General features: G+C 32.9%; 1 protein-coding gene across 5 annotated transcripts in view; it reads right to left on the reverse strand.

The window, feature by feature from the left end:
* LOC106869311 (protein transport protein Sec24C) overlaps nucleotides 1-12,847 on the reverse strand; it is a 57,459-nt gene that overhangs the window by 5,941 nt on the left and 38,671 nt on the right. For all 5 annotated transcript variants that reach the window (XM_089362483.1, XM_014914999.3, XM_014914997.3 and 2 more), the window contains 6 exons: nucleotides 12,029-12,125; nucleotides 11,313-11,458; nucleotides 9,462-9,600; nucleotides 9,142-9,336; nucleotides 6,619-6,722; nucleotides 3,538-3,643 (listed from right to left, as the gene is read on the reverse strand). In XM_089362483.1, coding sequence (XP_089218609.1) covers nucleotides 3,538-3,643; nucleotides 6,619-6,722; nucleotides 9,142-9,336; nucleotides 9,462-9,600; nucleotides 11,313-11,458; nucleotides 12,029-12,125 — 787 coding nt within the window. The remainder of the gene's footprint in view (nucleotides 1-3,537; nucleotides 3,644-6,618; nucleotides 6,723-9,141; nucleotides 9,337-9,461; nucleotides 9,601-11,312; nucleotides 11,459-12,028; nucleotides 12,126-12,847) is intronic.

Raw genomic sequence — 12,847 nt, forward strand, 5'->3', positions numbered from 1 at the left:
ACAAGACAAGTAGCATAAATATATATATATATACACACACACACATATACAAAGATGTCTATGTAGATATACAAACCTGTGTGTATGTGTGAGTGTGTTTATATATATGTATATATGTTTATATTCATTGGAGCTGATAACTGGTCTCCTACTACTACATATTCATTTAAGTGAACATATAAACATAAGAAACAATAGCAAAGAAGTAAATCATCAATTCCAAATGAATAAATATATAAATAAGTTACACAGCATATGTTCAGTAACTTCCCCCCTCGATTTATGCACCCAAATGCATATTTAGATATGTGTGAGATGCATGTGTGTACACATATGTTCTTTTAAAGAATGTGTTCTAGTCATGTTTCAATATCAGCAAGAAACTGTGACCATGTTGTTGTTAGACATGTAAGTCTTTCATGCAACTGAATTTTTCCAGCTTTCCTGTTAAGGTGAAACAAGCAGTGCAATAGTTAATGAAAGATTTGAACCTATCTCCCACATTAAGTAAAGAATAATCTTGTTTTCACTGTAATCATGTCTACTTTGCTTTACAATCAACTTTTTCATAGACCGATTTTTTTTTCTTCATATATGAAAATTTATATAATAATTTTTTTCTAATTTTGGTACAAGGTGAGCAACTGAGGAGAGGGGCAAGTTGACTTCACTGATCCCAGTGCTTTACTAGTACTTTATTTTGTTGACCCTCAAAAGATGAAAAACAAAGTTGATCTTGATTTTTGCTCACAGAACATAAAAACATAAAAAGAGCTGCTAAGTGTTTTGTCTGGTACTGTAATGATTCTGCCAGCTGGCCAACTTGCTGCTGAAGTCAACCTTAATGGAATTTCAGCTCAGAACTTGAAGACAGATGAAATGCAGTTAAGCATTTTGCCCAGCATGCTAACGATTCTGCCAGCTTGCTACCATAATAATAATAATACTAATGGAAACTATTGATCTGTTGTATATTAATAACATAATAGTGAGGTATGAATGAGAAAGAACTTGAATGTTGGCTAGATAGATAATAAGAAAGCCAATGATAAATGTTTCACGCTGTTGGTTCTTGGCGTTCCTGAGAACACTTGGGATCAATGAGAAGATTAACAGATTTTTATTTAGAAAAGAACTGAAATCATGGGAAGTAGAACTAAAATGCGGAGATGAATCATCTGGTAATACGAAAATTCACAGGGGGATAGATATTCTATCTCTTAAGCGAATGCAGTAAGCTAACAGAGGAAGAGAATAAATACAGGCATAACTATCAGTAAAAGAGGGCATTGGGGTATTAGCTAAATGTGTGGTTTCAAAGTGGTATGAATATGAACCAGAGGCAGAGATGGGGAATAATAATTACAAGGGTTTATGGGATTTCTTATGTAGACTGATCTTAAAATTGAAGCAGGTGGACTAGATATGACAGCAGACAACAGAAAAAATCCAAAATAAAACAGTGTAAGATTATAGACTTTGTTAAATCATATGATAACAGAGTTGATACAAAAAAAAATTGAAAAGTATCAAGGTCTAGTGAGATAGATGAAATTGTGACAGATAACACTCAACTGCTCCCTAAGAGGATGAAATTAAGGCATGCACTGTCAACCTGCAGAAAAGTGCAATCCTAAGAAAGAGTCTCGAGATTTGAGAGGACCTCTTGTTACAAAGCCTCAAGACAATTTTCCTGCTAACAAAAGTAGCATGTAATAGCTTGATAACACTACTAACAATAAATTACCATTATTACTACTACTACTACTACTGGTTGCAAGATGGCAAAACTGTTAGCACACTGGACAAAATGCTAAGCAGCATTTCATTTATCTTCATGTTCTGAGCTCAAATTCCACCAAGGTTGATTTTGCCTTTCATCCTTTCAGGGTTGATAAGATAAGTAGAAGTTTTGTACTTTGGGGATGAGAGAAGGTAGGGTTGATGTAACTGACTTCTCCTCCCTGCCTTCTAAAACTGCTGGCCCTGTGCCAAAGTTTGAAACCAGTATTATTATTATTATTATTATTATTATTATTATTATTATTATTATCACCAAAAACTGTCTTTGGATCTATTTGTGCCATATTCCTGGAAAATAACTTCTATTTATTCATGCCAGACCATCCCTAAATGCAACTGAAATTTTGAAGGTAAAAATAGTCTCTTTCTGCCAGAAAATAGATATATTTATTTAGTGCTGTGGCAGTTGTTTATAGAACTGAATGTCCTTCTTACTGGTAGCTACTTGATTGTGAGGCAAGAGTGGAAAATGTCGTTATCATCAGCCTGGCAAACTAAGGCGAGTAGTGTTATACAAGCTAGTCAAAGGACATCACAATGACTGTTATAAGGTTTGAATTCATGGCTTTATGATTAGCATTCCTTCACAATAAAGGTATTGTTACTGTGATTCTGTTTTCACTAATAGTTTTACACTCAGAACTGGACGATTTTTAAAAAAAATTCAAATCTTTGCATATTGTTGGCGCAAGTATTCTAATAGCAAAGTGTGCATGTAACTGTTAATCATCCAACATGTAACTTGTGTCAGTCAGTCAGGTTTAGAAAGGTAATGCACAGATTATTTATTGGCTGTAGTAAATTTTGAACTCATGACTATGTGGTCAGTAATGCAGCACCTACTTTAACTCTTTTGATTCCAACCTATCTGAAACTTCCTTTGGTCCTATGATAGAAACTTTTTGCTTTGAAGTGGTTTAAGTTAAAACTGTCCATCAAAATTTCATGTCAAATCATGTTCCAAACACTAGCATAATAATGAGAAAGTTATTTTACTAAATTCCTTCTTTATATTTAAAATTAATAGAAACAAAAACTGTATTTCAATAAAAATATGATAATAAAAGGTCTAAAGCACTGCAGTAGAGGTTAATATCCAAAAACATATGAAATTTACAAATTATTAATGAGTTAATATATTTTGTTTAAAGTGTTGAATAAATTCTAACATTGTTATAATGTTTAAAGTTGCATTACAGTATAGCATGGGGGAGACAGCAGCTTGATTACTGACCAAGAAGACATGGGCTCAAACTTTGCTTTATAACATAATATTGTATTTTTAAGCAAGGTACATTATTTCGAGTTAATGTTAGCTGTTAATTAATGGAGATTGATTAAAAGTTTTTGGTACAGAAACAGGGTACCAACTTAAAGATGTTAAAGATATATGTTCTATAATTACAAAGTCATGGTATATTGTAAAAAAAAAAAAAAAGGGCGATGATGAGGAATTGTTGAAGGATATGATGATGTAGGAGGACATGGTGATGTGGTATTGTGGGAGGATATGGTGATGTGCAAATAGAATGGTTATTCAGCATTCTATAAGATGGGGGTCAAGTGAAATTGTAGAGTGGACAGAGTGGTGTCATGCAATTTCAGAAAGAGATCAAATATATCATTGTTGAGTAGGAAGGGCAATGTTGTGGCATTGTAGAGATATAGCTATGTTGTGGCATTGTAGAGATGGTAGGGTCATGTTGAGATTACATTGTTTGATACCATACATACCAAGGAAATAAATTCCATTGTCATCAAGCCTTTCTAGGGAACACCGTACAGCTTTTGGTAAATAGTCTTCAACCAATTCATCTGATATTGATTCATCAATATGATGCTGAAAAACAAAAATAACATTTATTTGAAACTACTACCTGCAGGAAAGGAAATTAAATCAACCAAAAGACTGAAATTAAACAGTAAGAAACACTATTTCTATTCATTGTCAAACAAAACTGCATGTCAAGTTGAGATAGTTGAGGTTTTAGGTTGAAAACTAAAGCAAAAAAATGACCCCTTTCAAAGAACTGAGAGGCAGTTTTAATTTACTAAAGCAATTAGCATCAGAAGAAAAAAACCTTCAACCATGGAAATATAAAGAATACTGTAGCCATTTGATCAATAAAAATAAATAAGAAAATTCACTGTAAGATAAATACCATGTTCTTAAAATGTTAGCACAAGATCTTGTTTCATTATGGTCAGATAAGCTGGAAAATAGATAGTGGTACAAGCAAGGAATAACTTTTAGTATCTAATCAGTGGCACAGTAGTTGTAAGGTTAAGGACTTTGGTTATTTCTGTAGGCACTTAAAGTTAATTTTTGGTAATACTGTTGAACATCAGGTTTTTTCATATTTCATTGAAGAAAGAACTAAGTAATGAACTAAGTAAAAGATGTATATCAAACATTTTGTATGGATTTTGGTGACTGATTTGAAGAAATATTTAATTAGGGAGTCGGTTTACTGTTGGAGAGTGAATATGTATTTGAAGTAATATGCTATAGTGAATGGTTGTGACTTTGATGCCAATAATCACTGTGAGGTATTTGATTCATGACTGCTTTCATTGTTTAGTAACTCAATGCTGAGTTCTATTTCTGTTGTATATGATGTCCCCATGTTTTCTTTGAAACTGTCTCTTGTTTTTATCAGGTTGAGTGTTGTGCAGTTATGGTTGTATTAGTTTATGATATTACTTAGTAAAATTGGTGTGCTATAGTTTGTATATTGTGACTGAATTAGTCCCTTGTTGGAAATGGCTCCACTGGGCTTTTTAGATGTTTGTAAAGTTTTTTTGTTCACTGATATATAATGATGATGGGCAAGTTTAAAGATGAAATTTTATAGATGTTTAACATGTGGTTGTGATAGGTGTATGGAAGTGAAAAAGGTAGATGGATAGAAGTTACTGCAGTTAGTTTAGTAAGCTATATTGATGTTAGTGTATGTTGTTTAGGATATACAGATAGTTTAGTTTGATATTATTGAGTCATCTTGTGTGCTTCCTGTAATGTATTGTACAATGTTAGAATTTTTGCCAGCAGTACAAAAAAAAGCACCCAGTACACACTGTAAAGTAATTTTTATCCCCACTTAAATGTGGATGTTTTGGCAGGGAGATGAGTCGCTGCTTTCTGTAGCAGTCAAGTGTCCATCGTTGACAAGACCAAAGAAGGTCGAAATCATGTGATCTGGTGGTCTCAGAGCTGGAGGTGGCAGGGATTTATCTCCCTGCTAGCAATATAAACAAGAGTGCATTTTGCTTCAAAAGCCAACATGAGAGTTTCTCTCATGGTATCTACCGTAATATAGTTTATTCTAAAAGAACATTTACATTTAAGTGGGGATGAATATTATCTCTCGGTATTAATGCTATTTTCTGTTGCTAATATATATTTTTTTAACAAGCACACTGTAAAGTAGTTGGTATTAGGGAAAAGCTATAAAATGCAAACCAAAGCTGTTATTGGAGCACAACACAGCTCTGTAACTTATTGGAATCACTTAAACTGTCCAACCATGGGTGTGTAATGTAGCAGAATGCATTCCCTTATTATACTAGTGAGTTTTATGTTGCTGATTTTGTCTTTAATACATACATTCAAATGTGTTATATTTGTGGAATCTTTTTAGTGGATTCTATATATGTTATAGAACTTTCAATTTAGCTTTAGATTCCAAAGAATTTTGACAGCATAATTTATGTGGACACATACTCAGAAGCTAATCACAATCAAACTAAAACTGTACAAGAATTTCTTTCCTTCAAAATAACAAAACAATGAGAGAATGAATATTAGAAGTATCATAAATTCAAGTATTCCAACTTATTGGAGTTTAAACTCAAGATTGAGAAGACCCTGTTTTGGGGTTCTAGCTTTACTTTTCGTTTTTTCAATTATTGCAAAAGGGATGTAGTGCGTTAAGTATTTTAAATTTACTGAAAGTCACTGGTATAAGACTGCAGCTTGTTTAGCTATGTTTGTATAACTGTTATGATTTTTTTTTATGGCTTCATCAGATGCACTATAATAACAACAATGGACTATAATAACTGTTGTAATTTAATCACCCATAGTCTGATATAATATTTCAGAATATAAAAATTCGTTTTTCAGATATCCCTAGGAAGTGATGGAGTTGCTGCTATAATCGGTTTTCCAACAGCTTTTTTTTTTACTTTGTGTGGTGTTTGATTCATATGTCTGTTTTCATTGTTTAGTAACTTATATATATTATACACAAGCACATAAACCCCTTTCCACATAATTGCTATCAACTAAATTTCATTCAAAGTTATTATTCAACCTTTGGCTCTGACAGAAAACACTTGGCCAAGATGCTGTGCAATGGGATTAAAATCAGAATCGCATGTTTACAAAGCAAACTATCTAACCACACACAGCACATACTATTTGCAAGTGTGTGAACACTGGTGCTTGGATATTTCTACTTTTACCATTTTCTTTTTGTCTAGTTTGTGCAGTCTTCATTATCTCATGTTTGGTGTTATACTGTCAATTTTTTACCATTTGCATATTGTGCTTAGCATTGCATACTGTTGTTAAAATCGAATTATTGAAGATAGTCGCAAGTCACTTGAGAGACATTTGTCTGCTAACAGTTGCAGATCAAGTGATTGCATAAGAGGATACTTTTTGGGTTCAATTTAGAAAATATTAATGTAAATCATGGCTAGTAAATTAATTAAGAACATTAGAACAGAATATCAAATGCCTAAGAGTGTATAATAAAATATTGTAAAAGACTGAATAAAGGATATAGCAAGTGGCCATAGTTAACTTACCAGAGGAAGAAGTCGAGGGTAGAAAAATACATTAGTTGATTTAACATCCATTGCATTTAACAACAACAAGCAGTAACTTCTATCATCTGTTGGAACTTCAGAGCCTGTCAGAAAATGAATAGTCACATTAGTAATTTATTACCACAATAATATTGATCTAACTGAAAAGTAAACGGGCTCTAAGTGAATCTTCATATGTGGAATTGAATGCAAGCCAAAAATGAATGCTTTCTGTTATATGTTCAATATATCTAAATATTTTATTTCATATCCTGACAGAGTTGATCTTGCCTTCAACTTAAGGACAATGGGAGGAAATCTGACAAAATAAGTACAATTAATATACACAAGATTCATTCTGCTCAATATGTCTTTCCCTTACAGAAGTCATCTTTGTGTATATTCAAAGGTCATTCTCGTAAAGTCACAAATCTCTATAATTCAAGGTGATTTATGTTTCTGTACTAGGTTTGCAAGATTCTTGATGTGAAATAGTATGTTGAAATAGATTTTGTTGTACCTTGAGAGGGTCATATTGCTCATAAAAAACATACATACATAGGTTCTAATTCACTTCTTTCATTATTGCAAGTCAATTTGTAAACCAATTTACTAATCAATTGTTAGATTAATCACATCATTGATGAGGTCACAAATATTGACAAAAGGACTATGATGGACCTAGATGATTGAGTGATTGAATGATTAATCAAACAACTGATCAGTTAGTTGGTTAAATGGCTAACTAATTAACTAATAGCAATAAAAGAAGTGCATGTGCTTATTAATGGCATAATGTCCTTCCCAAGATACAACAAAAAATTTACTTTTTTTCTCTTTTTCATTTTCACACATTCCATTCTTCATGCTGATGTGTGTGGATTGATTGAGTAAAATATGTCATTTTTTCATGAATTGTTTTGTTTTTCTCAAGTCTGGATGTCCTTTCTAATGCCATTCATTCACCTATCTTCTCTGCTCACTTTTCCTGGAAGGAACACAGGGATGGAGTCCTCAGGTACCTTCTTCATAAGATTTTATTAGAAGTTATTCTGGATTCCCAAATGTGACCAACTGAATCTTTCGATGTTATCCATCCATCTCATTCTTGGTCTACTCTCAAGGTCTCATGCTGAATGGCATGGCTTAAAGAATCCGTCTAGTGATTCTTTCCTGCAACATTCTAATCACATGTCCACAGTACTGGAACTGTAACATTTCAATCTGGAAAAGTAGTAGTTCAACCTGGAGACACTCCCTGATCTCCAGGCTATACATCCCACTGGGTAATGTTACTCCCCTTCAAGGGAGCCTCATTTCGGGTGCTTGTGTTTATGATCATACTCTTTCAGTCATTACTCAACGTTTATGATCATAGATGAAATAGGCTCAAAAGCTGAATTGAAGACACTAAGTTTGGATTTTTTTAACCAACCTCTTCTCTTCTGAGGATCAAATGCCGGAGCAGGCATATTACTGTGCCAGCACCTGCAATTCGAGCACCCAATTCAGCCTACTGCCTTTCATCACTTGTGAATATAGCCCCTAGATACTTAAACTTATTTCCTTGTCTTAGTGATATCCCACTAATATGCTGAGTGCACTGGGAGGACTATCTAATGTCACTTATTTTAAATGAGAGAGGTTTCCATTATCAGCTGCATAACAAAAGTAATTAGTGTTTCAAAAAAAGTGCACTACTTAAAAAACATGAACCTTTAACAGACTGAACAAAAGCCTCATTATCTAGACACAATGGCTCACAATGATACATTTAAAATATGTTAATTTACTTTCAACTAAATAGAGACATAAAGACTTTTGAGCTTACATTTACACAGAAATGATGATGTTTAATTCAGTTGACACACTTAACTAATTGTTTACTGCTTCAATCTAAACCAGTGCAATAAAGCCATGCTGTCATATAATACATGACAGTAAATGTAACATGGCCCAGAGCAGACTGAAGTATGGCACATCCAATTTGAAATTTTGGGTTCATTTCCCTGTGTTCCAGTTCTTCTCGGATAATCTAGCCCAACCATGGTTGATCAAAGTCAATCAATGATCTAAACATTATTTATTTGGTAAAATATATCAAAAATTTTGTAAAAGAATATATCCAACCACTTATAGGTAAACAAAGTTTAGCTTAATTATAACATTATAGATTTCTCACACTGGTTAAACCACAATCTACAGGTGAGAGGTACAGTCAATTAAACTTATCTCAATAAATGACTGATACATGTTGTATCAGTCCTGGAGGGATGAAAAACAAAGTCAACTTTGGCAGGATTTAAAATTAAAAGGTAGACTGACAAAATTAAATACGTTTAATCCAGATCCCTACCAATTAACATATTGAAAAAATTAACATATTAATTAATTTGAATAATAATAATAAAAATGATGGTGGCCTAACATAACCATGGCCCCAAAATTAGTAAATGAGTAATCTATACATGCATTGCTTGAAATTAAGACACTAAATGTACTACTAAAAAGAAAGTCTCTTACCTCCTTGAATTGCATCGCTTTTGATAACACAGTTGGCATAAAGTGGCAATAGTTTCATACATTCTGGTAGAATGAGTTGACCAGCTGAAGATGGGTTTGCACAATTCTTTCGATAACAATGAAGAATATGAGCTACTTGGTTGGCCATGTTCTCATGGACTAGTTTTGGCGTGCTGTTCAAGATGTTTCTTATTGCTGCAATAATTCATGAAACATGAAAATATAGTGTAAATTGGAATTTTAAGAGGACTCTCGGAAAATAACTTTAGAAAAATTGAAAAGGCTATTTGTAAGAAAATTAAGTGACTGAAGTCACTAACCTTGTTTAGCCATGAAATTTATCAAAGAATCTAATTCGCAATTTCTGAACATGTCAGCAAACTGTGTGCAGCAATTTAAAGAAAGATTATGAATTCTTAGTCTTCTAAAGCCACCAACACTTGTGTATAAAATTGCAACCTGAAGAAAAGATAAAAAAAAAACAAATGTTACATGTATGTGCATGTGTGTGCATATCCATACAAGGGATATGCACACAAATTACTTAATACAAAATATAATGCTTATCTATTCACATTGTTTTAAATAAACCATGCCTTATCTCATAGCTTCAAGATTGCAATGATGTGATTGCTTATTATTAGAATGACATTATAGTGTGGTTGTGATAGGCTACAGTTAGCTTGTTTAAATATAAAAGAGGTAGAATATTTGAATATGACCAGTTTAAACACTAAAAGGTTAAGTGGATTAAGCATTAAAAATCTTCAATATGGTGAGTCTACATACTGCTCGAATTTCACCTTTAGGTAAAGTACTTAATTATTCTTGTCATCTTGATTAAAAACTGAATATACTACAAACCCTGCTGTGTTCCCACTGGATCACTTTTCTGAGGTTCAGAAGTAAATTGTTAGTTTAAGCCATTATCTGTCATCTGAACATCGTTTAACAGCCACTTTCCATGCTGTCATGGGTAGGGTGAAAAGTGGACATAAAATGATGTGCAATCTTATATTTCTAAAATGTTACATAGGCTAATGCAATATAGTGTGCACCCATGTCTTTAGACAGATAATAGCCTAAACTAATCTATAGTATCTCTTGAAAACTTTTGACTACATATGTATTTAAGACATATTAGTACCACTTGAATAGGGAACAATCTTCAAAGTCAAAAGGGTAAAAGAGTAAAGAGAAGCACCAGGTAGTATTTAAGTTTGTATCTGTGTTTAAAATCCACCAAGGACAATAAAATAATAGTAAATCTGCCCAACTAAAGTGACTACAATATTCTAGCACTCAAAATTTCAAATTCAGTTAGAAAAATCATAAAATTAAAATAATTTAAAAAAATAAAGAATCCAAGGAAACTAGAGGAGATCTGCTGGCAAAAATGAGTAAAGTTCAAATCTGTTACCTTAGAATACCAATGATTACATCCTGTCTACAACTCTTGCTTTTTAGGGTTATGATTAATAAAACATTTAAGAGAATGTCTCCAGCTAAGAGAAACAACAGTAAAATGTTGAACTCAAGTATCAATATTAAAAATATATGGTTATAACTTTTCATGATTTAACTATTATCAGCAAGTGTCCATTTAGTTAATGAACGTGATACAAGAAACAGCAATTAATAAGTATATTCATTCTGGTTTTAGAATATGTATACTATACCTCTGTGTGTTATACAAGAGAATTAAAAAAGTTGGCATCAGGATAGCCATTTGGCCATATAAGATTAACCCAAGAAGTCCTTCTGCCTAATCTATATTAGCATGGAAAAGTGGATATAAAAATGATGATGAATGACAATTTAGCATTCCAAATTTTATTTGCAATGTCAGTTAGAAAGTCCGTCCTTTACAGCACAAGTGTTAAGGTACACACCCTGGTGAAAAGGATTGGCCTCCAAGAGTTGAGTGCTTGTGCCACGTTAAAAGCACCTAGCACACACTGTGAAGTGGTTGGCATTAGGAAGGGCATCCAGCTGTAGAAACCAGGTCAAATCAGACTGGAGCCTGGTGCAGCTCTTCAGCTTGCCAGCTCTGGTCAAACTGTCCAACCCATGCTAGTATGGAAAACAGATGTTAAAGGATGATGATGATGATGATGATGATTTTAGATGAATTCCCTGTTACTTCTCAAATTAGAATGCAATGCTTTTACCTGAACATATGCTCCATCAGCTGGGTCCAATTTATCATCATGCTTTATTTCAACAGATATGGACTGGTCACTGTCAATTGCAGACAATTCTACATCTGTGGCATTTGTCATGTAGAAATTACCAAAGAAATCAACTGGTCTGATACCTGGCAAAAATATTTCATATATTGTCTAAGTGGTATTAAATAATGAAAGCATATGAGGAACATAGCAAACAAACTTTTAGATTTTGAGTATGGTTGAGTCTGCTTCCCAACCATATGGTTTAGAGTTCAGACCCAATGCATGGCTCCTAGGTAAGTTAACTTCTACTATAGCCTCAAGCCATCAAAAGGTTTGCAGGTGGATTCAGTAGACAGAAACCGAAAGACCATCACACATAAATATGAGTGTGTGTGTGTGTGTGTGTATTTGTGATCACTTGTACGAAAGTGTGACAGGTGGTATTGTGATCAGTTTCGCCTGTCAACCAACCATCTGGTCACCTTGCACCTTCAAGGCCATGTATAGGTAAGGATTAGCATGAGGTAGAACATCCAAGTATAAAACAATACCGTAAACAACAGATTCATCCAAGTCTTACAAAGCACAGAAAAAAAAACATGGAAAATGAATGAATACTGTAAAGAATTTGACAGGATTTTGAAAATTGTTTTCAACAGTTCTTGTGAAAGAAAAATAATAAGAACAAAAAAAAATCTCTGAAGAAACTGTACCTGTGCTAGTTCTTACTCGAATAATTGCATCAAATGCAGCAATTTGACAGACATTTCTCTTTAAGTCATTCATGAATCTTTCTCCATCCTGCTCAGCCTTCAAAAATAAAGCAAGAAACGGTAAATAGGCTTTCAATAATCTCACTTTTAAAAGCTTTAGAATTAAAAACAAATAAATAGCAGCGATTTTTACAAAAGGTTTTAAAAGTTCTGAATTTAGAAGAATAATTGCAAAATATGAAAAATTTTGTCACAAATGTAGATGGGATAAAAATGAAGATCTGTGAAATTACAGCTGTGCATAACTCATTAACTTTACAGAGAATACAACAAAATAATAACAAATAAATTAGAGATAAGAGACATCTAAGAGTGACTGATGTCTAGTGATGGAAGGCTTTTAATAAAAAATTATGATAAAAATAAAGCCAAATCATGGAAACAAATCAAAATATAAAAAGGAAAGGATGAGATGTTTACTCTGCCAGCCTATTGAAAGTACCATACTTAGAAGTCTTGATATTGTTTAATTTATTCTAAAATCTAACCTTTGTGAGTCATTAATTGTATTTTTGGATTAATGAAAATGGACAATAAACAAAAACTTAAATGGACAAATCTATCAAAGATATTACATATGTTAGTGTCATAGATATTGTTGCTGCTTATTTAGAAATAAAAGATTGCTAGTTTGAATTTGGCTTGGCATGACATACATATTCAGGAATAAGACATATGGCAATTAAATGACTGAAATATGCTCAAATGTTAAGGTCATTCCACTGCTTTATGTACTTCATAATATCAAGAAGAATATTA

Source organism: Octopus bimaculoides, chromosome 1, assembly GCF_046866305.1.
Source record: "Octopus bimaculoides isolate indiv1 chromosome 1, ASM4686630v1, whole genome shotgun sequence".
NCBI classification, from domain to species: Eukaryota; Metazoa; Mollusca; class Cephalopoda; order Octopoda; family Octopodidae; genus Octopus; species Octopus bimaculoides.